General features: G+C 45.6%; 1 protein-coding gene across 1 annotated transcript in view; it reads right to left on the bottom strand.

Moving 5' to 3' along the window:
- Window positions 1-27023, bottom strand: part of LOC141027298 (uncharacterized) — a 36460-nt gene extending 9437 nt beyond the window's left edge. Inside the window, exons 1-3 of the mRNA XM_073504290.1 lie at window positions 26924-27023; window positions 5029-5134; window positions 4761-4941 (exon numbers count right to left, since the gene is read on the bottom strand). Coding sequence (XP_073360391.1) covers window positions 4761-4941; window positions 5029-5134; window positions 26924-27023 — 387 coding nt within the window. The remainder of the gene's footprint in view (window positions 1-4760; window positions 4942-5028; window positions 5135-26923) is intronic.
- Between the last annotated feature and the right edge of the window lie 314 nt (window positions 27024-27337).

Below are 27337 nucleotides of genomic sequence, written 5' to 3'. Positions count from 1 at the left end.
CTCAGCACTCATTGGATTGCACACATCAAATGTATTACTTCCAACAAGTTGCTCTTTTGTTCTATCTCACTGAAAACGAGGCCTTTCAGTCATCTTGCCCATGTGGTATGATTTGCATGTCTCAAGTGATTCAAAATCAAGTGAGTCCAAACGATCCATCTGCATGGAGTTTCTTCATGCATATATACCAATAGACATGGTTCGCATGTCTCAATCTTTTCAAAAACGAGTGAGTCCAAAGATCCGTCTACATGGAGCTTCTTCATGCGTTTTATACCAATATGACTCAAATGGCTGTGCCACAAGTATGTGGTACTATCATTACTATCTTATATCTTTTGGCATGATCATGTGTATCAGTACGATCGAGATTCAATAAACCATCCATTTTAGGTGCAAGACCATTGAAGGTATTATTCAAATAAATAGAGTAACCATTATTCTCCTTAAATGAATAACCATATTGCGATAAACACAATCCAATCATGTCTATGCTCAATGCAAACACCAAATAACAATTACTTAGGTTTAACACCAATCTCGATGGTAGAGGGAGCATGCGATGCTTGATCACATCAACCTTGGAAACACTTCCAACACATATCGTCATCTCACCTTTAGTTAGTCTCCATTTATTCCGTAGCTTTTATTTCGAGTACCAACACTTAGCAACCGAACCGGTATCTAATACCCTGGTGCTACTAGGAGTACTAGTAAAGTACACATTAATATAATGTATATCCAATATACTTCTGTCGACCTTACCAGCCTTCTCATCTACCAAGTATCTAGGGTAGTTCTGCTTCAGTGACCGTTCCCCTCATTACAGAAGCACTTAGTCTCGGGTTTGGGTTCTACCTTGGGTTTCTTCACTAGAGCAGCAACTGATTTGCCGTTTCATGAAGTATCCCTTCTTGCCCTTGCCCTTCTTGAAACTAGTGGTTTTACTAACCATCAACAACTAATGCTCCTACTTGATTTCTACTTTCGCGGTGTCAAACATCGCGAATAGCTCAAGGATCATCATATCTATCCCTGATATGTTATAGTTCATCACGAAGTTCTAGTAGCTTGGTGGCAATGACTTTTGGAGAAGCATCACTATCTCTTAAGGAAGATTAACTCCCACTCGATTCAAGTGATTGTAGTATTCAGACAATCTGAGCACATGCTCAACGATTGAGCTTTTTCTCCCTTAGTTTGCAGGCTTGAGAAACTCGTCAGAGGTCTCATACCTCTTGACGTGGGCACGAGCGTGAAATCCCAATTTCAGCCCTTTGAACATCTCATATGTTCCGCGACGTTTCAAAATCGTCTTCGGTGCCTCACTTCTAAACCGTTTAACATTACGCACTGAACTATCACGTAGTCATCAAAACGTGTATGTCAGATGTTCGCAACATCCACAAACGACGCTCGAGGTTCAGCACACCGAGCGGTGCATTAAGGATATAAGCCTTCTGTGCAGCAATGAGGACAATCCTCAGTTTACGGACCCAATCCGCATAATTGCTACTATCAACTTTCAACTAAATTTTTCTCTAGGAACATATCTTAGTAGAACTAAAGCGTAAGCTACGACATAATTTGCAAAGACCTTTTGACTATGTTCATGATAATTAAGTTCATCTAATCAAATTATTTAATGAACTCCCACTCAGATAGACATCCCTCTAGTCATCTAAGTGATACATGATCCGAGTCAACTAGGCCATGTCCGATCATCACGTGAGACGGACTAGTCATCATCGGTGAACATCTCCATGTTGATCGTATCTACTATACGACTCATGTTCGACCTTTCGGTCTCTTGTGTTCCGAGGCCATGTCTGTACATGCTAGGCTCGTCAAGTCAACCTAAGTGTTTCGCATGTGTAAATCTGGCTTACACCCGTTGTATGCGAACGTTAGAATCTATCACACCCGACCATCACGTGGTGCTTCGAAACAACGAACCTTCGCAACGGTGCACAGTTAGGGCGAACACATCTCTTGAAATTTTAGTGAGGGATCATCTTATTTATGCTACCATCGTTCTAATCAAATAAGATGTAAACATGACAAACATCACATGCAAATCATAAAGTGACATGATATGGCCAATATCATCTTGCGCCTTTTGATCTCCATCTTCGAGGCGCGGCATGATCACCTTCGTCACCGGCATGACACCATGATCTCCATCATCATGATCTCCATCATCGTGTCTTCATGAAGTTGTCTCGCCAACTATTACTTCTATTACTATGGCTAACGATTAGCAATAAAGTAAAGTAATTACATGGCGTTTTTCATTGACACATAGGTCATACAATAAATTAAGACAACTCCTATGGCTCCTGCCGGTTGTCATAATCATCGACATGCAAGTCGTGATTCCTATTACAAGAACATGATCAATCTCATACATCACATATATATAATTCATCACATCCTTTTGGCCATATCACATCACATAGCATACCCTGCAAAAACAAGTTAGACGTCCTCTAATTGTTGTTGCATGTTTTACGTGGCTGCTATGGGTTTCTAGTAAGAACGTTTCTTACCTACGCAAAAGCCACAACGGTGATATGCCAATTGCTATTTACCCTTCATAAGGACCCTCTTCATCGAATCCGATCCGACTAAAGTGGGAGAGACAGACACCCGCTAGTCACCTTATGCATCAAGTGCATGTCAGTCGGTGGAACCTGTCTCACGTAAGAGTACGTGTAAGGTCGGTCCGGGTTGCTTCATCCCACAATGCCGCCGAATCAAGATAAGACTAGTAACGGTAAGCAAATTGAACAAATCATCGCCCACAACTACTTTGTGTTCTACTCGTGCATAGAATCTACGCATAGACCTAGCTCATGATGCCACTGTTGGGTAACGTAGCAATAATTCATAATTTTCCTACGTGTCACCAAGATCAATCTAGGAGATGCTAGCAACGAGAGAGAGGGAGTGCATCTTCATACCCTTGAAGATCGCTAAGTGGAAGCGTTACAAGAACGCGGTTGATGGAGTCGTACTCACAGCGATTCAAATCGCGGAAGATCCGATCTAGCGCCGAACGGACGGCGCCTCCGCGTTCAACACACGTACAGCCCGGGGACGTCTCCTCCTTCTTGATCCAGCAAGGGGAGAGGAGAAGTTGAGGGAGAACTCCAGCAGCACGACGGCGTGGTGGCAATGGAGCTCGTGGTTCTCCGGCAGAGCTTCGCTAAGCACTACGGAGGAGGAGGAGGAGGTGTATGAGGAGGGAGGGCTGAGCCAGGCCAGGGGTGGGGCTGCCCTCCCTCTCCCTCACTATATATAGGGGGAAGGGGGTGGAGGAGGCGCCCTAGAGTTCCCTAGGGGAGGGGCGGCGGCCACAGGGGAAACCCTAGATGGGTTTGGGCGCCCCCACCCCTAGGAAACTTGCCCCCCAAGCCGGGAGGGGTGGCTGCCCTAGGGGAGGCGCCCCCACCTCTCCACGTTACGTGAGAGGGGTTGGGAGGGGCGCACAGCCCCTTAGTGGGCTGGTTTGCCCCTTCCCCTTGGCCCATAAGGCCCCCAAACGCTTGCCGGGGCTGGACTCCAATACCCTTCGTTCAATATACCGATCTTCACCTCCGGACCATTCCGGAGCTCCTCGTCATGTCCGGGATCTCATCCGGGACTCCGAACAACCTTCGGTAACCACATACTATTTCCCATAACAACTCTAGCGTCACCGAACCTTAAGTGTGTAGACCCTACGGGTTCGGGAACCATGCAGACATGACCGAGACACCTCTCCGGCCAATAACCACTAGCGGGATCTGGATACCCATATTGGCTCCCACATGTTCCATGATGGTCTCATCGGATGAACCACGATGTCGGGGATTCAATCAATCCCGTATACAATTCCCTTTGTCTATCGGTAAGTTACTTGCCCGAGATTCGATCGTCGGTATCCCAATACCTCGTTCAATCTCGTTACCGGCAAGTCTCTTTACTCGTTCCGTAACGCATGATCCCGTGGCTAACTCATTAGTCACACTGAGCTCATTATGATGATGCATTACCGAGTGGGCCCAGAGATACCTCTCCGTCATACGGAGTGACAAATCCCAGTCTCGACTCGTGCCAACCAAACAGACACTTTCGGAGATACCTGTAGTGCACCTTTATAGCCACCCAGTTACGTTGTGACGTTTGGTACACCCAAAGTACTCCTACGGTATCCGGGAGTTGCACAATCTCATGGTCTAAGGAAAAGATACTTGACATTAGAAAAGCTCTAGCAAAACGAACTACACGATCTTGTGCTACGCTTAGGATTGGGTCTTGTCCATCACATCATTCTCCTAATGATGTGATCCCGTTATCAATGACATCCAATGTCCATGGTCAGGAAACCATAACCATCTATTGATCAACGAGCTAGTCAACTAGAGGCTTACTAGGGACATGTTGTGGTCTATGTATTCACACATGTATTACGGTTTCCAGTTAATACAATTATAGCATGAACAATAGACAATTATCATGAACAAGGAAATACAATAATAACCATTTTATTATTGCCTCTAGGGCATATTTCCAACATGGCCGTCGTGCCTTGGCGGAGGAAAGCCGGGCGACATGGGCGCGGTGCGCGACGTCGGCGACTGGCAGTGCGTAGGCCGGGCGACCGACGAGCCTGTGCTCGCCGGGCCGACGGCCGCTGCAGGGAACCCGGCCGGACAGCCCATGCCAAGCATGAGGATGGCGTGCGCTTAGTTGACGAGGTCCTCCTTCTCGTCGGCAGCGGCCTTGCGCCGCGCGGCCTCCAGCTCCTTGCGCTGGGCAGCGAACTTGGCCGCGGCGGCATTGACCTTGACGACCGCTCTCCGTTCCCTCCTCTTTGCCGATTCCGCGTCCAACTTGGCGATCTCCTCCGGCGTGCACTCCGACTGCGGCTTCCTTGGTGTCTTCTTCTTCACCTTTGCGGGCGGGTCGACGGCCAGGCCGCCGGAACTCGGCGGGGCGTCGGCCATGGACGGGGGAGAGAGGGGGCGGCGGGAGGGACGTGGGAGGGTTCGGGGGAAATGGCGCCAAATGGGCGTGGGGCGGTTTTGGTTTCTCCCACCGACAGGCGGGCCAGGGGAGGACAAGCGCGCGCGTCCCGCCCGTCCGCGCGCTGTCCATTTCACCCCAAAACCGGCGCAAACTTGGGCCGGGATGGGTCGAAAGCGGACACAAAGCGGACAAAAATCCGTTTGCGCCCGCGCGCTGGGCCGTCTCGTTTGTACCTTTTATCCCAAACGGACGGGGACGGACAGGATAGGTCGCGCGGTGGAGTTGGCCTTACTCTTCTGCGCCGGCGCCGAGCTTGATTGGGTCTTTGGAAGACAGATCTGCCATTAAGGTAGTTTCTTCACTGTTACATACGTTGATCCACCAATTGAATTTTTGGAGATGCACGCACCTCCTAGCTAGCAAACAATGAAAGGCCTGAATAATTTTTAATTCTTTGCATTTTTTGTTGTTGTTCTTGGACTGAACAGCCTTGGACCAAGAATCTCTAAATCTACGCCCTGCTTTGCATTTGGGAGTTAATCCCCGAATGGAATGGGTAGTGAGGGCATCACCTATGTGGATCCCTAAAACGGACACTGTATTTGTGCAAGGTTGACTTCCAGGCTGGCGTCTCCTGGTCTACATCAACGACTTCTTGTCGGTCCATATACAAACTCCTGGATTTCCAAAAGTTGCTCCGCCGGCGCGGAGGCCTAGAGACGGCATTGAGCTATGCTCATAGCGCGTCGTCAGTGAATGCAGAAGGAAGAAGACTTCGACACTCCCAAAATTCTGAGTGTATTCTATCTTTTGTCAGAGTGTATTTGTAAGGACATATGATAGCTAATATATGGCCATAGGCCTTTTCGCAAAAAAAGTCCCGCTTCATGTTTTTCTTGTGATGAGATCGTAATTGTGCTATCTAGGCAAATGATGGTTTTATACGGCATCGTTGGTCCGAAAATGTTCAATGGAGCTTGGCCTCCATGGATGCCGAATTCGAAATGATCAAAATTTAAATGTGCATGTTCCAAAAAATGAAAAACACACACACACACACACACACACACACACACACACACACACACACACACACACACACACACACACACACACACACACACACACACACACACACACACACTTAAAGACATTATGCACAAGTGTGTGGATTTTGAGGACGAGATGCATTAAAAATGAGTGCTACAAAAAAAATCTGAGGCTTTTTAGTAGATGCACTAATCATCCTCAAAGTCTATGATTGTTTTTTTGCACAAGTCGTATTTTAAGGAGGTGTTTGGTTCAGAAGTCCTATGACTTTTTCTAGTCCCAGGGACTAATCAAAAAAGACTCTCTAGTAGAGTCTTTTTCTAGTCCCTGTAGAAAAAGTCCCTCCCGTTTGGTTCCTATGGACTTTTTAGGGACTTTTTCTAGTCTCTGGGACTAAAAAGTCCCTGAACCAAACACCCCCTAAGGTATTTCATGCAGAAATTTTACACACATACATGTCACGTCCTTATTTACTTGTACATTTTTTAGATTTTTTTTTTGAAACTATGAAGTTCTAAATTTATTTATTTTTCAAAAGTTTTGGCCACCATGGAGGCCGAGCTCCAAAACGCCCCACTCATCGTGGTCTAATTTATATAAACTCATCTGATTTAATTACTTTTATGTACTTTTCACTTTTTTTGGCTGTTTCATTTTTCATTAACAAAACTACATAAAATTCAAAAAAATCTGCATCAGTTGATGAAGAAAGAGTTTTTGGTTTGGCATCCCTCAAAGAAGATACTTTTTCTTCATTTGAGAAATGTGGAGGTAGTGACCCTAAGCTCTGAATAAGTAAGGCTTTGGGGAAATGATAAAATGCACCCAACCTCAACCATAGCCACCACCAAGGTCTCATCCACGCTACTGCCTCTGTCCCCTCCCCTCTCCCATCCGGTAGCCTCATCAACAGGCAGAGGAGCGGGAACCCCATCCGTTTTGTTTTTCTTAGTTCCAATAGGTCCTTCTTTTCCATTAGGTTTTGTTTCCCTAGCTCTATTGGAGAGCTGGTGGCGACGATGATGCCTTCGAATAAGATCTCTCCGGCCTTATCCTACCTCCACGATGTTCGATCTGGCACCGGTGAAAGGTATATGAGGGTGGAGATACGATCAAATCTGTTGACTCTTTTAGAATCTTGACAAGTTGTGTGTCAACCATAAGTAACAGTTGGCTCGCTTTTGGTGCAACTAATTCAATTTCTATTTTCAGTTTGTTTTGTTGCGGCAAAGTCCTATTCTCCAACCCTTTCAACTGGTGATGAAGAATTGCAAAGCTGCACCCTACACTTGGGGTCGTTGTCCAGCCAATGTTTCTTCAATGGTTACTAGATCTCATTGCTAGAAAATGGATGCCTATTGCGGTCTTCGAAGCCTTAGGTGACCTAGATATCTGCAGGTGCACCTTTCTTTTGTTGCATGTTCAGGTGCAATTTTTAATCTCCTGTGAGTGCCCAGCAATCAAAGGAACAGGACAGGATGTTCAATGCAGGTCTCTTTCTCTTTCTTTTCATGGTCACTTTTGTGTCGAATTGTCATTCATATGCACTGGCTTCAGTTCTCCTTGATAGACATTATATTAAGATGCTCTTTTGAGGTCTTGTCTAAAAAACCCATCGATATAAGTATGGTTGCAGCAAAATGAGGTGAAATTAGTCGAGTGTTGGGCGATGACTCATTTCATCTTTGTTGCACGATAACAAAAACGAAGTAAAATTTTATTCAAACTAAGCTCGGTTCACTAAGGTTTTAAAAACCAATCAGCATTGCAAATCTGCTAAAAACAGCAAGCGCCCCTCAAAAACTGCTGATAATAATTAATCTGCACGGCCTCTTTGATACCAAATGATCAATATTATTCGTGTGGTTAAGAAGACGCCAGCAAGTAAACATGCAATACTAGTAGAACGCCTGTGCGTTGCCACGGGCTTTTAATTTGTCTTTTCCGATTGCACCATTGAATACAAAGCATATCAAATTTTGCTCGCATAGATTTTTTCTGATCGCGCATATAATGTATATCATATTTACATATATACAAAAGATAGTGTGGAACAATCGAAAAATAATTGAAATTTAATTCACCCATAATGTAACTCGATGATGTATACATTGACATCAATAATATAAATAAGCATATGTTACAAACCAAGATCTAGAGGAATAGTTATTCTTCACCCACCTCTATTTCAACATCTATGCACCGTAATTTTACGTTTCGTCAATTTTGTCTTATTAGACATAAGAAGAGAATGTAAGAAAACCTATACTCATCGTAAAAATATTTTATGTTACGTAAAATTATAAATGTAAAAACATAGTGTAAAATGTACATAAAATACAATTTTTGACCTATATTTTTTTTGTTATGCCAAATTTTATGCAGTAAATCAATATGAATGTAACTATTTGTATTTCAAATGTAATTTATATTTATGAAATGATCGTAAGATTACCTCGGGTGAAGAATAACTTATTCTGCACCCTGTGTGATGAATAGTAACACTATATATATAAATATATATGTACATATGTATAATTTAATCAAGTAAACATATACCTACAGATTTCTAATGCACTTCTGCAGTCTACATTTTTTATAAATAAATCACTCAACATCTTTTTCTTTCCCAACCAACTATCTCCTCAACCCCAGTCCATGTTCACCACCCCACCTCAATTAGTGACATATTTGAAATTTCACACTAAAGCTCTCTCTATCTCTCCTCTCTCTCTCTCTCTCTCTGATTGTAATATGCCAGTTTCCCTCTTTCACACCCTACATATGTCCCTTGCTCCCCCACTCTATCTACCACCTTCCATCTCTCTCCCTCCCCTTTTTCCAACGCCTCACACACACACACACACACACACACACACACACTTCTCCCTCTCTCACAACTCAAAACTTAATTTTGCTCAGCGTAACATTCAGTGGCTATAGTATATCCTAGAAGCTTAAATATTAAAGGGAAATCTTAGCCTTTGTAGGGGCTAAGACAACCTTTTGAACTTAATCCTGGCTCATTTACTCCACCACTGTAGAGCACACAAATTTATGGTTATACTCCATAAAACAACAACAAAAGATTCAGAGGGTAAACTTTTTAATCCACTGCTACACTTGACATGGGCACCATGGAAACAGTTCTATAACACAACTTGTTCTTGCAAGCAAATAACTGTTAGCATTGGTTGCTCTTTGGCCAATTATAAACGTCAAGGTTCCCATTCCATTCGTCCTCCCGCCCCACCTCCCTATGTAACCTGCCTCCTGGTACCTCATCTTCTTTGGATACTCCCATTTCGGTATTTTCCACTCTCTCACTTTTCTTTTTAGTGTACGTTGCGCACCCCACTGCCACTGGACGACACCCCCGTCCAGGAGTACACCTTGTTGCCACCAGGCGACATCGCCATCCAGGAGTACACCAGCCGGTCCACGCCAGCCGAGATTTTCCAAATCCTCGCCATCATTACAAAAGAACTTCAGCTAGTGGCTCACTGACAATCTCCCGCAAATCCTACCAGAGGTTAGGTACAATTCACACATCCTTTTTCACATGTGCAATTGAGATTCAAATATATTATCCATACAAGGTCCTCAGAATTATTGTATTTTTCATGGTTGCATAAGGGATCAACCACAGTGATGGGAGGTGAGATGAAAACAAACAAGTTTTTGCCTATATTATAATTTATTTAGAAAGCAAGTCAAATTGACACTAAGATGAATACAGAATGATGCATGACAAGAGCTATAACACATCTTGTTGTTGCAAGCAAATAACAGATAGCATTGGCTGCTCTTCGACCAATTATAATCTTCAAGGTTCTCATTCCGTTCGTCGTCCTGTCCTGCCCCACGTAACCGGCCTCCTAGTACCGAATCTATTTTGGATACTCCCATTTCGGTATATTCCACCCTCCCACTTTTCCTTTTCTTGTACGTTGCCGCACCCCGCTGCCACCGGACAACACCCCCATCCAGGAGTACACCCGGTTGCCACCAGGTGACATCGCCGTCCAAGAGTACACCAATTGGTCCATGCCAGCCAAGATCAAATCCTCGGCATCATTGCAGAAGAAGATCCGGAAAGGATTGGGGGAAGGAGATCCGGAACAGAATGGAAACAATGAGAGAAGATCGGTGGGATAGGAAAAAAAATCAGTTGGCGGGTTTAATAACCGGAGATAAAAATGGAAGGAGGAGTGGTGAGAGGTGAGACTAAAATAAACCAGTGCGAGGTGGCGGGTGGTGGGAGCTGAGATGAAAAAAAACCAGACGAAAGTGATGGGACTATTCAACCAACTCATCCATTAGGAGTTGAGATATGCCATGCCATTTCGCTGAAAAATGAGGTGTATACATCACGGCGAGGTGGCATGCGTTACGTAGCTGTCGTCCGGAACACTGAATCGCGTTCAGTGGTGATAGTACAAATCTTGCGCGTGTCGTTCACGTCCAGTTAAGCTGTACTCCCTCCGTTCGAAATTACTTGTCACCAAAATGGATGTATCTAAAACTAAAATACATCTAGATACATCAATTTCAATGACGAGTATTTCCGAACGGAGGAAGTACTAGTCACTCACAATTTTGGTTCTCCAAAGACTATGCACAGTTAGTACGTTTCCCTTTTCCGTGACAGGGATCGAAACCGGCCCGGCCCCTCCTGCGTCTCTTCAGACTGAGAGAGAGCTAAGCCGGCCATGGAGCTGAGGTGCATGCATGCATCTGCACCGCTTGCCGTTCTACATAAACAAACACGCATCTGAAACAAACAAGCAAAAAAAAAAAGAGTAGTACGCCATATGAGCCATCTTCCTCGACGATTTCGAAGCCGCTGCTTGGAGCTGTTTTCTTCATTTCGATGAGGTCTACGTAAAACATAATCTATAGACACGCCGCATCTTTGGACCGCAAACTCAAACGACCAGACGATGCTAGCCGGCCGGGCATACCACGCTGCCGATAAATGGACAGGAAATCAGCTGGTTTTAGTTTGTCGATGCGTTGTCGTTTGACATGGAAGATCCATTGCATTTGCGCACATCTCCTGAATAACTTTACTTCTTGATGGGCATCTCCTGAATAACTTAACTTAACGGCACTACTGATGACTGGTTTGACGAATTGCCCCTGATTGATCAGGCGTCGTTATTACCGTGGGCGAAGCATTGTGTACTATGTTTCGTCCAGAAAAAAAAATCAGCCGAAGACCTCCGTCCGAAAATATTTATCATCAAAATGGATAAAAGATAATGTATTTAGACGTATTTTAGTTTTAGATATATCTCTTTTTATCCATTTTGATGACAAGTATTTTCGAACGGAGGGAGTAGTAACTTCCGGTCTAACTCCTTGATTGTTTTTGAAAGGCAAACACGTCCAGCTCTAGGGGCCAAATGTAGCAATGTGTACATGTAGATCATCTGATCTCCAAAAGGAAGAAAGACAGTGAAGCGGCGAACATGCATCATCAATCTACCAAATGCATGCACCGATTAGCTACCAACCACTGCGAAACCTGAACAACTTTCAACTCCTTTTTTTTTCTGAAACCGAGCAGCTTTTGACCAAGACCTCTCCTTTGTATCCGGGAGCTCACGTCAAATGGAATCGGTGGTGAGAGTACGATCACAACAAATGAAGAAGAGGCAACTTGGTCTTGGTCGTAAACAATGAATTGTGATGAGCTGTTTCTCGAGCTCAGCTCTCGCAACTTGCTAGGAAAAATAAGAGGCAAGTTACAGTAAAATCTGTTTAAAAAGGGAAAAGGTGTACTGGCATAGTGCTGGAAGTTTCATCTTGGTCTGTACATAGCCTTTTATTTGGGTTGTCCGGGTGAACTGAACCCAGGCCAGATGGATCGGTCTTGCACATTTTACTACTCCACTGGTACTCTACTATTTTAGTACGACGAGGGAGCTGGCTGTTGTACATGATACTTCCTCCGTCCAAAAATACTTGTCATCAAAATGAATAAATGAGATGTATCTAGATGTATTTTAGTTCTAGATACATCTTCTTTTATCCATTTCGATGACAAGCATTTCCGGACTGAGGGAGTACTAGCACAATGCCGGGTGTATAATTTTCTTGAATGCCAAGCCCCTCTGTCTCAGAAATATGGCTTTTCATGTCAAAAATATCTCTAGTGGAATTTTGGACAGTACTACTCCTTCCGTCCGGAAAAGCTTGTCCCAAGCTTGTTTCTCAAATGGATGTATCTGGTACTAATTTGGTGCTAGATACATCCATTTGAGGGACAAGTTTTTTCGGACAGATGGAATACCACATGATGAGCAATCATATACGTACGATATGCAGAGAGATAGGTTCCCTTCCATTATCTAAAACAAATCATATGATATGCCACCATAGAAAGCAAGCTATAGCATCGCAAGGGCACCCAACTTGCAGCTCTATCCCATTTTCTCTCTTCACAAAATTGGGCCCCTTTTCAGGGAGCTGTTCGTGGTTAGATTCCTGATGCATGGCCCAGGAACCCACTTGATTCATCCATCGATCGAGTGTCCCCAACACAAGGAAATATTAGCTGTATCTCGAGGTCGGCTGGCTCTGGCGTGCAAGCTGGCCGGCCAGAAAACCTGCAGGCAGTTGCAGCTAACAAAGGCAAAATAAACAAAGTGCCAAATGTAATCTCGCGTTGCACTGATCTTTAGATTCTTCATCTCCTGGTGAGCTGAATCCATGGGTCGATACATCTGAATTACTAATCTACTACACTAGTAGTGCATAGATGAATCCATGAGCTGTTGTGTTGTAGGATAGGACGATGGAGGAAAGAAGTAGCGTCATGATGCATGCACGTAACCTCTAAGATGCCCTGAACTCAGCTCAGAAAACAGCTGTTTTCGTGGTGCTGCGACTGCGAGTTGCTATCCATTCATGCATGCACTGCACCAAGGCGTACGTGCGATGAACCTGCTCTGCTCGCTTTTCGGCGGTTTCTGCCGTGTGTGTTTCTCTTCTTCTTGCTCCAGTGGAGTTCTACAGGGCAGGGGTGTGTCCATTTCGCTGGACCTTTTCTTGGTCCAAGTACAAACAGGTCGCCATCGATTGACCGGTCGTTGCCGGCGATGTACGTGCGAGACAACTTGGCTTCTTCTGTGTTGAGCGTTTGAAAGCAGAAGCTGGTAATGCATGGCGTAATTTACGACGTCGGTAAAAAGGCCCCAAAAAGTCCCAGAGCGGCCCCAACCCTAGAGCGCCGCCGGCCCCCTTCCCCCTCCCTCCAGATCTCGCCGCCACCGAGATAGCCGCGGCAAGCCCGCGCGGCGTCGAGGAAGGTCGTGGCAGGGCTGGCTGCTGCTGCCTCGCGCGGAGAGCTTGGTGTGCCGGGGTGGCGGCCCCGGTCAAGGTGGGCGGCGCCTTCCCTGACGGAGGGTGGCTGCGGGTGTGTGACCGGTCTTCCTCGGTTTGCGTTGGCGGCGAGGACCCGGTGGTGGGAGCTCATGGCAGCCGTGATTTTCGTCGGCCGGCCGCCAGATCTGGATCGACCTGCGCCAGCTTCATCTCCTTCAGCTTATCCCGCTCGATCTGGACTTCGGTGTGACCTTGCTCGCCGGATCAGGGTGGTGGGCGGTGATTGGATGGTGGGGCTCTTTGGATCGGGGGAAACCCTTGGCCGGCGACGGTGGCCACAACGACGATGATGCCGCGGCGCCGATCCACTCCTTGGAGTCTTCGATGAGATCCCGGCAGGGATGGCGGCGGCCCGTCACGAGAGATGGAGGGCTTCGATCAGATCTGGGTGAAAACCTGCTATTGGCTATTGCCAAGGCCGGCGATGGCGACGCTGTCTGCGTCGTTTCCTTCCTGAAGGCATCGACGTGGAGAAGTTCAAGGCCACTCTCTGCTACCTCCGGGGGAAACCTTAAATCAGTAGATCAGATGATGGCGGCTCTCTGGTGTCGTTTCCCCTTTGGGGACGTCATTCTTGGAGGTGCATACGGGCTCGAGGGACAGGAGGACGGCGTCTTTGGTGGAGCGGTGTTTCATCTTCCACATTGATGGTGGCGGTTCTCGGCGGCGTTGATGGCAGAGAGGCTTGGCAAGGTTGATACATCAGTTCTGCTCTGAGGATGGACCGAGGAAAGATGGAGGTGGCGGCCCTTGCAGCGTGCGGTGGTCACTGGGAGTGTGCCAGACCGGTGTGGGACCCAATTCAGGTAGTGGCTTGGATAGGACACCCGGCTTTAGATGTTAGACTTTGATGCGATGTCTGTTTGGTATTAGGCCCGGACATTCGGCACACCTTCATTAAGGGGATAGGAGTAGCAACGGGGTTGCCAAGATGGTGGCTTCAGGCTTATTGATGTATCACCTTGTATGGTCTTTGTGAATAATTAATAATATGACTGCATGCATTGTTCCGATGCACAGGCCGGGGTACATCCCTCATTTAAAAAAAAACGGATTCGGTAAAAAATGGTTTGAATTGGCAACATAGGCGTTGTGCATATCTTGCGAGGAAGCTTTTGATCACGGAAGCATGCATGGGAAAATCAGCTGATTAAGTTGCCCCATTCATACGCAGTTGGGCCTTCATGTATGCATGCAGCTGTGTGCTCCAATTTCCGTACTAAATGCAACTTGCAAGTGTTCCTCCAACTGTTTACGTCAACTCGGTCGATCCAACTCTTTGTAGCCCACGCTGCTGATATATACCTGCAAGTCGTGAACGACATCAATTAATTAATCACCCTCTAAATGCACCACCACACCTTGCGTACTACCATAAAGTCCATAACCACTCCATTCAAAGACACACAGGTCGCAAGCCGCAACTCTCGGGCCTTGTAGTGGAGTACACCCCACTGTCCACTGGTCTTTAATCTGTTTTCTCATCATCTTTCGGGGAGCTGAATCCAGCGCTAGATTAGCGGTATACCTTACGGTCGTCGTACTGTGTCATGATGAGTTGATGACCAGTTAAGGGGCCAGTTGATGTAGCTTAGTCCTATACAAGACAATTAAAGGCATCATCAATCCTATTCCTGTCTGCAAGTTGCTCATAAAGGCAACTTGAAGCGGCTTATTTCCGGCGAATTTCTAGGCTTGAGATCATTATGTCCTGGTGAACTGAACCTACCCACCATGTATTTTTGGTAATACTGCAAGTACAACAGCCGAGGGCGACTCTTCATCCGTTCTTCTGCTTGCTTGCCTATTTTTTTATTAAGAAAGCATAACCCTAACCTTGAAGTATTCCGCATGAAATATATATACGTTTACTGTAATTTTGTGCTGGCTAAATAGTCGTAAGAAGAATGCTTGTCCATTCAAAGCAAAGAGAAGGACAAGCTCGGAGGGAGTACCATCCTCTTTGTCAAGTTGCTAGCGCTAGCAATACACACGACCTCTGTCCGGGGCTGTCCCGATGAGCTGAATCCATGCATGGATACACATGACGACGGATGAGGAAAAGCCATTGCCCGACCTAGTCCATGAGCCCATGTCGACGCAATGTACGTGTGCGACGACGTCTAGATCTCCATTCTCTTGCCCGGGCCGGGCGGCGTACGTTCAGAGAATCTGCTTCGCTTTTGGGTGCAAGCATGAAGCAGCCGTTGTGTCCATTCAGCGCGCGCCCCCCTTTCCACCTGACTTTTTATCTTTCTTTCAGCTCATGGAAATGGAAATGGCCGGTCTAGTTCGCTATCGGTGCCGGCGACGTACGAGACAACTTTGCTTACTCTTCCGCCCGCGCCGAGCTTGATTGGGTCGTCGGAAGACGGATTTGGCATTCAGTAATCTCCTCCTCGTTGTGCGTATACGTTGATCCACCATTTGAATTTTCGGAGATGCATGCACCTCCTAGCCAGGCTAGCAACAACCGATGAATGAAAGCCCTGGATAACTTTGTACTTTTGCATTTTTTGTTGTTGTTGAACTGAACATCCTTGGACCAAGAACCTCTCAATCTACGGACCCTGCTCTGCAGTTGGGAGCTCATCACCGAATGGAATGGCTAGTGAGTACTAGTACAATACAGTCATGACCAAGGAAAACCAGACAACTTGGTCGTATGTTCTCCTCCATTATCTGAAAAAAGATCAGATGATGTGCCGCCATAGTATTACCTCCGTCCCAAATTAATTGTCTATCTAGATTAGACAAATCTAAGATAACTAATTCAAGATGGAGGGGTTATAAGATAGCATTGCAAGGACACACAAGTTCCAACTTGTCGATTTCTCTCCCCTCATCCTTGGACCATGCATGCATATACCCAGCTAGGGCGAAGATATATGAAAAAAACGGCTAATTTGTCTCCTTCATGCACAACTTTTCCTTCATATGTAGTTGTCTTGGACATGACACACAATTAAAGCACATTCCAAACTCGGTGCAACTTATGTTCCTCCCATTGTTTACATCAAGTCTGTCGATCGAACTCTTTGTAGCCCACGCAGCTGATGGTTGCACACGTGAACGACATCAATGAATCATCCTCTAAAGGCACCACACACCATAACCACTCCATTCAAAACACAGTTCACAACTCATTATCATGGTTGTAGTTGTGGAGCACACGCCATTGTTCACTTGGGCTTTATTTTCTCTCATCACCTTCCTTGACCAAGAATTTTATGATTTAGGTAGCGCCAGGGAGCCGAATCCAGTACTAGATTAGCGGTACCTACGGTCGTATGTGTTGTTGTCATGCATGATGAACTGATGACCAACATTAAAAAGGCCACTTTGATGTAGTTTAGTCCTCTACTAGACAATTTTAATGGCATTGCCAATCTTGTTGGTATCTGCAAGTTGATTAGAAAGGCAACTCGAAGCGGCATTATCTCTAGCAAATTGACGCTTCATCCTCTTGGACCATGTCCACGGTGGTTGTTCCCTGGTGAACTGAATGCACACATGGACATATTCATCAGGACATGTATTCTCTTACAAGTACAACAACCAAGGTAGAAATGCATTTAGGCCGCGCTTGGATGCGATGTATTCTAATACGGATGTATTTGTGCTACACGTCCATCGGCCATGAAAAGATTTCCAGCCGGAAACAAAACAACGAGCAAAGACCTGTAACTTTTACAAGGGTATTTGAGACAGATTCGGTAGTCCAAACAAGGCCTTACTGGTTTGTTAAGTAGAGAATGACACGCCCGAGCACTGCGACTCGGAGCGCGACATAGTGTGGGGCAGGTCGGGTGGCCTCTCTGTGTTACATCTTCATGAATTCATCAACTTAAGGCATCTTCAACGTTGACCCGCAAATTTGTTGGGGAACGTAGTAATTTCAAAAAAATTCCGACGCAGACGCAAGATCATGGTGATGCATAGCAACGAGAGGGGAGAGTGTTGTCCACGTACCCTTGTAGACCGAAAGCGGAATCGTTAACACAACGCGGTTGATGTAGTCGTACGTCTTCACGATCCGACCGATCAAATACCGAACGCACGGCACCTCCGAGTTCAGCACACGTTCAGCTCGATGACGTCCCTCGAACTCCGATCCAGCCGAGTGTTGAGGGAGAGTTTCGTCAGCACAACGGCGTGGTGACGATGATGATGTTCTACCGACGCAGGGCTTCGCCTAAGCACCGCTACGATATTATCGAGGTGTAATATGGTGGAGGGGGGCACCGCACACGGCTAAGAGATCAATGATCAATTGTTTTGTCTATGGGGTGCCCCCCTGCCCCCGTATATAAAGGATCAAAGGGGGGAGGTGCGGCCAGCCTTGGGGCGCGCCAGGAGGAGTCCTACTCCCCCCCTTTTCCTAGTTGGATTAGGACTTGGGAGGGGGGAAAGAGGAGAGGGAGAAGAAGGAAGGGGGGCGCCGCCCCCTTCTCCTTGTCCTATTCGGACTAGGGGGGCGTGGCCCAGCCCTAGCCGCCTCTCCTCTCTTCCACCTAGGCCCACTAAGGCCCATTATGTTGCCGGGAGGTTCCGGTAACCTCCCGGTACTCCGGTAAAATCCCGATTTCACCCGGAACACTTCCGATATCCAAACATAGGCTTTCAATATATCAATCTTCATGTCTCGACCATTTCGAGACTCCTCGTCATGTCCGTGATCACATCCGGGACTCCGAACAACATTCAGTACATCAAAACATATAAACTCATAATATAACTGTCATCGAAACGTTAAGCGTGCGGACCCTAAGGGTTCGAGAACTATGTAGACATGACCGAGACATGTTTCTGGTCAATAACCAATAGCGGAACCTGGATGCTCATATTGGCTCCCACATATTCTACGAAGATCTTTATCGGTCAGACCGCATAACAACATACGTTGTTCCCTTTGTCATCGGTATGTTACTTGCCCGAGATTCGATCGTCGGTATCTCAATACCTAGTTCAATCTCGTTACCGGCAAGTCTCTTTACTCGTTCTGTAATACATCATCTTGCAACAAACTCATTAGTTGCAATGCTTGCAAGGCTTAAGTGATGTGTATTACTGAGAGGGCCCAGAGATACCTCTCCGACAATCGGAATGACAAATCCTAATCTCGAAATACGCCAACTCAACAAGTACCTTCGGAGACACCTGTAGAGCACCTTTATAATCACTCAGTTATGTTGTGACGTTTGGTAGCACACAAAGTGTTCCTCCGGTAAACGGGAGTTGCATAATCTCATAGTCATAGGAACATGTGTAAGTCATGAAGAAAGCAATAGCAACATACTAAACGATCGAGTGCTAAGCTAACGGAATGGGTCAAGTCAATCACATCATTCTCTTAATGATGTGATCCCGTTAATCAAATGACAACTCATGTCAATGGATAGGAAACATAACCATCTTTGATCAACGAGCTAGTCAAGTAGAGGCATACTAGTGACACTTTGTTTGTCTATGTATTCACACAAGTATTATGTTAACGGTTAATACAATTCTAGCATGAATAATAAACATTTATCATGATATAAGGAAATAAATAATAACTTTATTATTGCCTCTAGGGCATATTTCCTTCAGTCTCCCACTTGCACTAGAGTCAATAATCTAAATTACACAGTAATGATTCTTACACCCATGGAGCCTTGGTGCTGATCATGTTTTGCTCGTGGAAGAGGCTTAATCAACGGGTCTGCAACATTCAGATCCATATGTATCTTGAAAATTTCTATGTCTCCCACCTGGACTAAATCCTGGATGGAATTGAAGCGTCTTTTGATGTGCTTGATTCTCTTGTGAAATCTGGATTCCTTTGCTAAGGCAATTGCACCAGTATTGTCACAAAAGATTTTCATTGGACCCGATGCACTAGGTATGACACCTAGATCGGATATGAACTCCTTCATCCAGACTCCTTCATTTGCTGCTTCCGAAGCAGCTATGTACTCCGCTTCACACGTAGATCCCGCCACGACGCTTTATTTAGAACTGCACCAACTGACAGCTCCACCGTTCAATGTAAACACGTATCCGGTTTGCAATTTAGAATCGTCCGGATCAGTGTCAAAGCTTGCATCGACGTAACCATTTACGATGAGCTCTTTGTCACCTCCATAAACGAGAAACATATCCTTAGTCCTTTTCAGGTATTTCAGGATGTTCTTGACCACTGTCCAGTGATCCACTCCTGGATTACTTTGGTACCTTCCTGCTAGACTTATAGCAAGGCATACATCAGGTCTGGTACACAACGTTGCATACATGATAGAGCCTATGGCTGAAGCATAGGGAACATCTTTCATCTTCTCTCTATCTTCTGCAGTGGTCGGGCATTGAGTCTTACTCAACTTTACACCTTGTAACACAGGCAAGAACCATTTCTTTGCTTGATCCATTTTGAACTTCTTCAAAACTTTGTCAAGGTATGTGCTTTGTGAAAGTCCAATTAAGCGTCTTGATCTATCTCTATAGATCTTGATGCCCAATATATACGCAGCTTCACCGAGGTCTTTCATTGAAAAACTCTTATTCAAGTATCCCTTGATGCTATCCAGAAATTCTATATCATTTCCAATCAGCAATATGTCATCCACATATAATATCAGAAATGCTACAGAGCTCCCACTCACTTTCTTGTAAATACAGGTTTCTCCAAAAGTCTGTACAAAACCAAATGCTTTGATCACACTATCAATGGGTTTATTCCAACTCCGAGAGGCTTGCACCAGTCCATAAATGGATCGCTGGAGCTTGCACACTTTGTTAGCTCCCTTTGGATCGATAAAACCTTCCGGTTGCATCATATACAACTCTTCTTCCAGAAATCCATTCAGGAATGCGGTTTTGACATCCATTTGCCAAATTTCATAATCATAAAATGCGGCAATTGCTAACATGATTCAGACAGACTTAAGCATCGCTACGGGTGAGAAGGTCTCATCGTAGTCTATCCCTTGAACTTGTCGAAAACCTTTCGCAACAAGTCGAGCTTTATAGACAGTAACATTACCGTCAGCGTCAGTCTTCTTCTTGAAGATCCATTTATTTTCAATGGCTTGCCGATCATCGGGCAAGTCAACCAAAGTCCATAATTTGTTCTCATACATGGATCCCATCTCGGATTTCATGGCCTCAAGCCATTTTGCGGAATCTGGGCTCACCATCGCTTCTTCATAGTTCGTAGGTTCGTCATGGTCTAGTAACATAACCTCCAGAACAGGATTACCGTACCACTCTGGTGCGGATCTTACTCTGGTTGACCTACGAGGTTCAGTAATAACTTGATCTGAAGTTTCATGATCATCATCATTAACTTCCTCACTAATTGGTGTAGGTGTCGCAGAAACCGGTTTCTGTGATGAACTACTTTCCAATAAGAGAGTAGGTACAGTTACCTCATCAAGTTCTACTTTCCTCCCACTCACTTCTTTCGAGAGAAACTCCTTCTCCAGAAAAAATCCGAATTTAGCAACAAAAGTCTTGCCTTCGGATCTGTGATAGAAAGTGTACCCAACAGTCTCCTTTGGGTATCCTATGCAGACACATTTCTCCGATTTGGGTTCGAGCTTATCAGGTTGAAGTTTTTTCACATAAGTATCGCAGCCCCAAACTTTAAGAAACGACAACTTTGGTTTCTTGCCAAACCACAGTTCATAAGGCGTCGTCTCAACGGATTTTGATGGTGCCCTATTTAATGTGAATGCAGCCGTCTCTAAAGCATAACCCCAAAACGATAGCGGTAAATCAGTAAGAGACATCATAGATCGCACCATATCTAGTAAAGTACAATTACGACGTTCGGACACACCATTACGTTGTGGTGTTCCGGGTGGCGTGAGTTGCGAAACTATTCTGCATTGTTTTAAATATAGACCAAACTCGTAACTCAAATATTCTCCTCCACGATCAGATCGTAGAAATTTTATTTTCTTGTTACGATGATTTTCAACTTCACGCTGAAATTCTTTAAACTTTTCAAATGTTTCAGACTTATGTTTCATTAAGTAGATATACCCATATCTGCTCAAATCATCTGTGAAGGTGAGAAAATAACGATAACCGCCACGAGCTTCAATATTCATCTGACCACATACATCTGTATGTATGATTTCCAACAAATCTGTTGCTCTCTCCATAGTTCCGGAGAACGGCGTTTTATTCATCTTGCCCATAAGGCACGGTTCGCAAGTACCAAGTGATTTATAATCAAGTGATTCCAAAAGTCCATCAGTATGGAGTTTCTTCATGCGCTTTACACCGATATGACCTAAACGACAGTGCCACAAATAAGTTGCACTATCATTATCAACTCTGCATCTTTTGGCTTCGACATTATGAATATGTGTATCACTACTATCGATATTCAACAAAAATAGACCACTCTTCAAGGGTGCATGACCATAAAAGATATTACTCATATAAATAGAACAACCATTATTCTCTTATTTAAATGAATAACCGTCTCGCATCAAAAAAGATCCAGATATAATGTTCATGCTTAACGCTGGCAACAAATAACAATTATTTAGGTCTAAAACTAATCCCGAAGGTAGATGTAGAGGTAGCGTGCCGACCGCGATCACATCGACTTTGGAACCATTTTCCACGCGCATCGTCACCTCGTCCTTAGCCAATCTTCGCTTAATCCGTAGCCCCTGTTTCGAGTTGCAAATATTAGCAACAGAACCAGTATCAAATACCCAGGTGCTACTGCGAGCATTAGTAAGGTACACATCAATAACATGTATATCACATATACCTTTGTTCACCTTGCCATCCTTCTTATCCGCCAAATACTTGGGGCAGTTCCGCTTCCAGTGACCGTCTGCTTGTAGTAGAAGCACTCAGTCTCAGGATTAGGTCCAGACTTGGGTTTCTTCTCCTGAACAGCAACTTGCTTGCTGTTCTTCTTGAAGTTCCCCTTCTTCTTCCCTTTGCCCTTTTTCTTGAAACTAGTGGTCTTATTGACCATCAACACTTGATGCTCCTTTTTGATTTCTACCTCCGCAGCCTTTAGCATTGCGAAGAGCTCGGGAATCGTCTTATCCATCCCTTGCATGTTATAGTTCATCACGAAGCTCTTGTAGCTTGGTGGCAGTGATTGAAGAATTCTGTCAATGACGCTATCATCTGGAAGATTAACTCCCAGTTGAATCAAGTGATTGTTATACCCAGACATTTTGAGTATATGCTCACTGACAGAACTATTCTCTTCCATCTTGCAGCTGTAGAACTTATTGGAGACTTCATATCTCTCAATCCGGGCATTTGCTTGAAATATTAACTTCAACTCCTGGAACATCTCATATGCTCCATGACGTTCAAAACGTCGTTGAAGACCCGGTTCTAAGCCGTAAAGCATGGCACACTGAACTATCGAGTAGTCATCAGCTTTGCTCTGCCAGACGTTCATAACATCTGGTGTTGCTCCTGCAGCAGGCCTGGCACCCAGCAGTGCTTCCAGGACGTAATTCTTCTATGCAGCAATGAGGATAATCCTCAAGTTACGGACCCAGTCCGTGTAATTGCTACCATCATCTTTCAACTTTGCTTTCTCAAGGAACGCATTAAAATTCAATGGAACAACAGCACGGGCCATCTATCTACAATCAACATAGACAAGCAAGATACTATCAGGTACTAAGTTCATGATAAATTCAAGTTCAATTAATCATATTACTTAAGAACTCTCACTTAGATAGACATCCCTCTAATCCTCCAAGTGATCACGTGATCCATATCAACTAAACCATGTCCGATCATCACGTGAGATGGAGTAGTTTCAACGGTGAACATCACTATGTTGATCATATCTACTATATGATTCACGCTCGACCTTTCGGTCTCCGTGTTCCGAGGCCATATCTGTTATATGCTAGGCTCGTAAAGTTTAACCTGAGTATTCCGCGTGTGCAACTGTTTTGCACCCGTTGTATTTGAATGTAGAGCCTATCACACCCGATCATCACGTGGTGTCTCAGCACGAAGAACTTTCGCAACGGTGCATACTCAGGGAGAACACTTATACTTTGATAATTTAGTGAGGGATCATCTTATAATGCTACCGTCAATCAAAGCAAGATAAGATGCATAAAAAGATAAACATCACATGCAATCAATATAAGTGATATGATATGGCCATCATCATCTTGTGCTTGTGATCTCCATCTTCGAAGCACCGTCATGATCCCCATCGTCACCGGCGCGACACCTTGATCTCCATCGTAGCATCGTTGTCATCTCGCCAACTATTGCTTCTACGACTATCGCTACCGCTTAGTGATAAAGTAAAACAATTACATGGCGATTGCATTGCATACAATAAAGCGACAACCATATGGCTCCTGCCAGTTGCCGATAACTCGGTTACAAAAACATGATTATCTCATACAATAAAATATAGCATCATGTCTTGACCATATCACATCACAACATGCCCTGCAAAAACAAGTTAGACGTCCTCTACTTTGTTGTTGCAAGTTTTACGTGGCTGCTACGGGCTTAGCAAGAACCGTTCTTACCTACGCATCAAAACCACAACGATAGTTTGTCAAGTTGGTGCTGTTTTAACCTTCGCAAGGACCGGGCGTAGCCACACTCGGTTCAACTAAAGTTGGAGAAACTGACACCCGCCAGTCACCTCTGTGCAAAGCACGTCGGAAGAACCAGTCTCGCGTAAGCGTACGCGTAATGTCGGTCCGGGCCGCTTCATCCAACAATACCGCCGAACCAAAGTATGACATGTTGGTAAGCAGTATGACTTATATCGCCCACAACTCACTTCTCTCCTACTCGTGCATATGACATCTACGCATAAAACCAGGCTCGGATGCCACTGTTGGGGAACGTAGTAATTTCAAAAAATTTCCTACGCACACGCAAGATTATTGTGATGCATAGCAACGAGAGGGGAGAGTATTGTCCACGTACCCTCGTAGACCGAAAGCGGAAGCGTTAACACAACGCGGTTGATGTAGTCGTACGTCTTCACGATCCGACCGATCAAGTACCGAACGCACGGCACCTCCGAGTTCAGCACATGTTCAGCTCGATGATGTCCCTCGAACTCCGATCCAGCCGAGTGTTGAGGGAGAGTTTCGTCAGCACGACGGCGTGGTGACGATGATGATGTTCTACCGACGCAGGGCTTCGCCTAAGCACCGCTACGATATTATCGAGGTGTAATATGGTGGAGGGGGCACCGCACACGGCTAAGAGATCAATGATCAATTGTTTTGTCTATGGGTTGCCCCCCTGCCCCCGTATATAAAGGATCAAAGGGGGGAGGTGTGGCCAGCCTTGGGGCGCGCCAGGAGGAGTCCTACTCCCACCGGGAGTAGGACTCCCCCCCTTTTCCTAGTTGGATTTGGACTTGGGAGGGGGGAAAGAGGAGAGGGAGAAGAAGGAAGGGGGGCGCCGCCCCCTTCTCCTTGTCCTATTCGGACTAGGGGGAGGGGCGCGCGGCCCAGCCCTAGCCGCCTCTCCTCTCTTCCACCTAGGCCCACTAAGGCCCATTATGTTGCTGGGGGGTTCCGGTAACCTCCCGGTACTCCGGTAAAATCCCGATTTCACCCGGAACACTTCCGATATCCAAACATAGGCTTCCAATATATCAATCTTCATGTCTCGACCATTTCGAGACCCCTCGTCATGTCTGTGATCACATCCGGGACTCCGAACAACCTTCGGTACATCAAAACATATAAACTCATAATATAACTGTCATCGAAACGTAAGCGTGCGGACCCTACGGGTTCGAGAACTATGTAGACATGACCGAGACATGTTTCCGGTCAATAACCAATAGCGGAACCTGGATGCTCATATTGGCTCCCACATATTCTACGAAGATCTTTATCGGTCAGACCGCATAACAACATACGTTGTTCCCTTTGTCATCGGTATGTTACTTGCCCGAGATTCGATCGTCGGTATCTCAATACCTAGTTCAATCTCGTTACCGGCAACTCTCTTTACTCGTTCTGTAATACATCATCTCGCAACAAACTCATTAGTTGCAATGCTTGCAAGGCTTAAGTGATGTGTATTACCGAGAGGGCCCAGAGATACCTCTCCGACAATCGGAGTGACAAATCCTAATCTCGAAATACGCCAACTCAACAAGTACCTTCGGAGACACCTGTGGAGCACCTTTATAATCACCCAGTTACGTTGTGACGTTTGGTAGCACACAAAGTGTTCCTCCGATAAACGGGAGTTGCATAATCTCATAGTCATAGGAACATGTATAAGTCATGAAGAAAGCAATAGCAACATACTAAACGATCGAGTGCTAAGCTAACGGAATGGGTCAAGTCAATCACATCATTCTCTTAATGATGTGATCCCGTTAATCAAATGAAAACTCATGTCAATGGCTAGGAAACATAACCATCTTTGATCAACGAGCTAGTCAAGTAGAGGCATACTAGTGACACTTTGTTTGTCTATGTATTCACACAAGTATTATGTTTCCGGCTAATACAATTCTAGCATGAATAATAAACATTTATCATGATATAAGGAAATAAATAATAACTTTATTATTGCCTCTAGGGCATATTTCCTTCAAAATTTGCTCTACGGCATCCGATCGCGCACACGGATGCGTGGGGCGGGCATCCTATACCGTTCGCATACATTTCAACCACTGTTTAAACTGAACCGACAAAATTCATGCAAACACGATGGATTTCATCAAAGTTGTTGAAATTGTGTTGAATATAGTGTACAATGTAGGTTACAGTTGCACTCTGAGTTGTATTGTCTTTCGACAGGATATGAAGTCGTGTCCTAATAGGACACTTGTATAATAGACCTCTTATATAATGAAGGGTAGACACACGATGTAACCTAGGCCAACATAATAGCACAGACACGCAGGGTGAGCCGGCGGCGTGTGCTGGCGCCCGGGTGGCCGTTCTGCAGTATTGTGACGGTGTCATGGGTACGAGCGTCCATAGTCATTGCCCCGGGGATGTTGCCGAGTTCGGTGAACCTCGTTAACAAATCTCGGTGTCGTGCCTCGTTTGATTGCTTGGTCCTTGGATGATCGACTACGTGCCTCGGTATATTCTAACAAGTGGTATTAGCGCTAGGTTGTTCGAGGCCGTGGTGGAGTTGATCTGCAGGAGAACACGTGGAAGCTTCAACGGTATCTAGCGAGACGCAACGTGTGTGATTGGAGACATGACAACGAAGTTGTCACGTCGATGGATCAAGGTTGCTCGAGTTGAAGATTCAAAAAGGACGGCGTCATGTTTGGAAGAAGCAATCGGAAAAGGCTGGCTAGTTGATCTTAAGCGCCGCTTGGTGGCCAGAGTCGAGTTGGTGATCTTGGCGAGATTGTACTGCATGTGGCGGTAGTCGCAGGTCATATTGGCAGCCGCAGCGGCAGAGCGTGCAGTTCAGGAGGAGCACATGGATGTGGCCGTACGGCCGCCTAGCAAGCGAATACTCTGCGCCGGAACCTTGCACCGTTCAATGCCACCTTGACCTAGAAGCAGGCGCAGGCGCACTTCAACGCCGTCATGGCGGATGAGGAGCCCGCCCGACATCGGCGCCGATGTCAGCGTTCCGGCAGACGCTGAAGGAGCAGCGGAACAACCTCTTCCTCCTCGAGCAGCAACGGCTGACGAAGGGCCAGATCTACGACACGCAAGAGCGAGGAAGCCGTGGCAGCTATGGACGGACCCCAACTTCGTCGCTGAGCAGCAGACACCTACGAGGCCGCACGCGTTCAAGCCGCCGCTCACAACACACATACATTGCAAACCGACACGGTGGCGGCGCTGTCTTCGCAGACGATCGCGAACGAAAACATCACGAGAAACACTTTTCGGCCGCGCCGGTGAGACGAGGAGAGTACCGG

The sequence above is a fragment of the Aegilops tauschii genome, chromosome 7 (genome assembly GCF_002575655.3).
Source record: "Aegilops tauschii subsp. strangulata cultivar AL8/78 chromosome 7, Aet v6.0, whole genome shotgun sequence".
Lineage (NCBI taxonomy): Eukaryota > Viridiplantae > Streptophyta > Magnoliopsida > Poales > Poaceae > Aegilops > Aegilops tauschii.
This window is presented reverse-complemented; position numbering and strand designations above follow the sequence as displayed.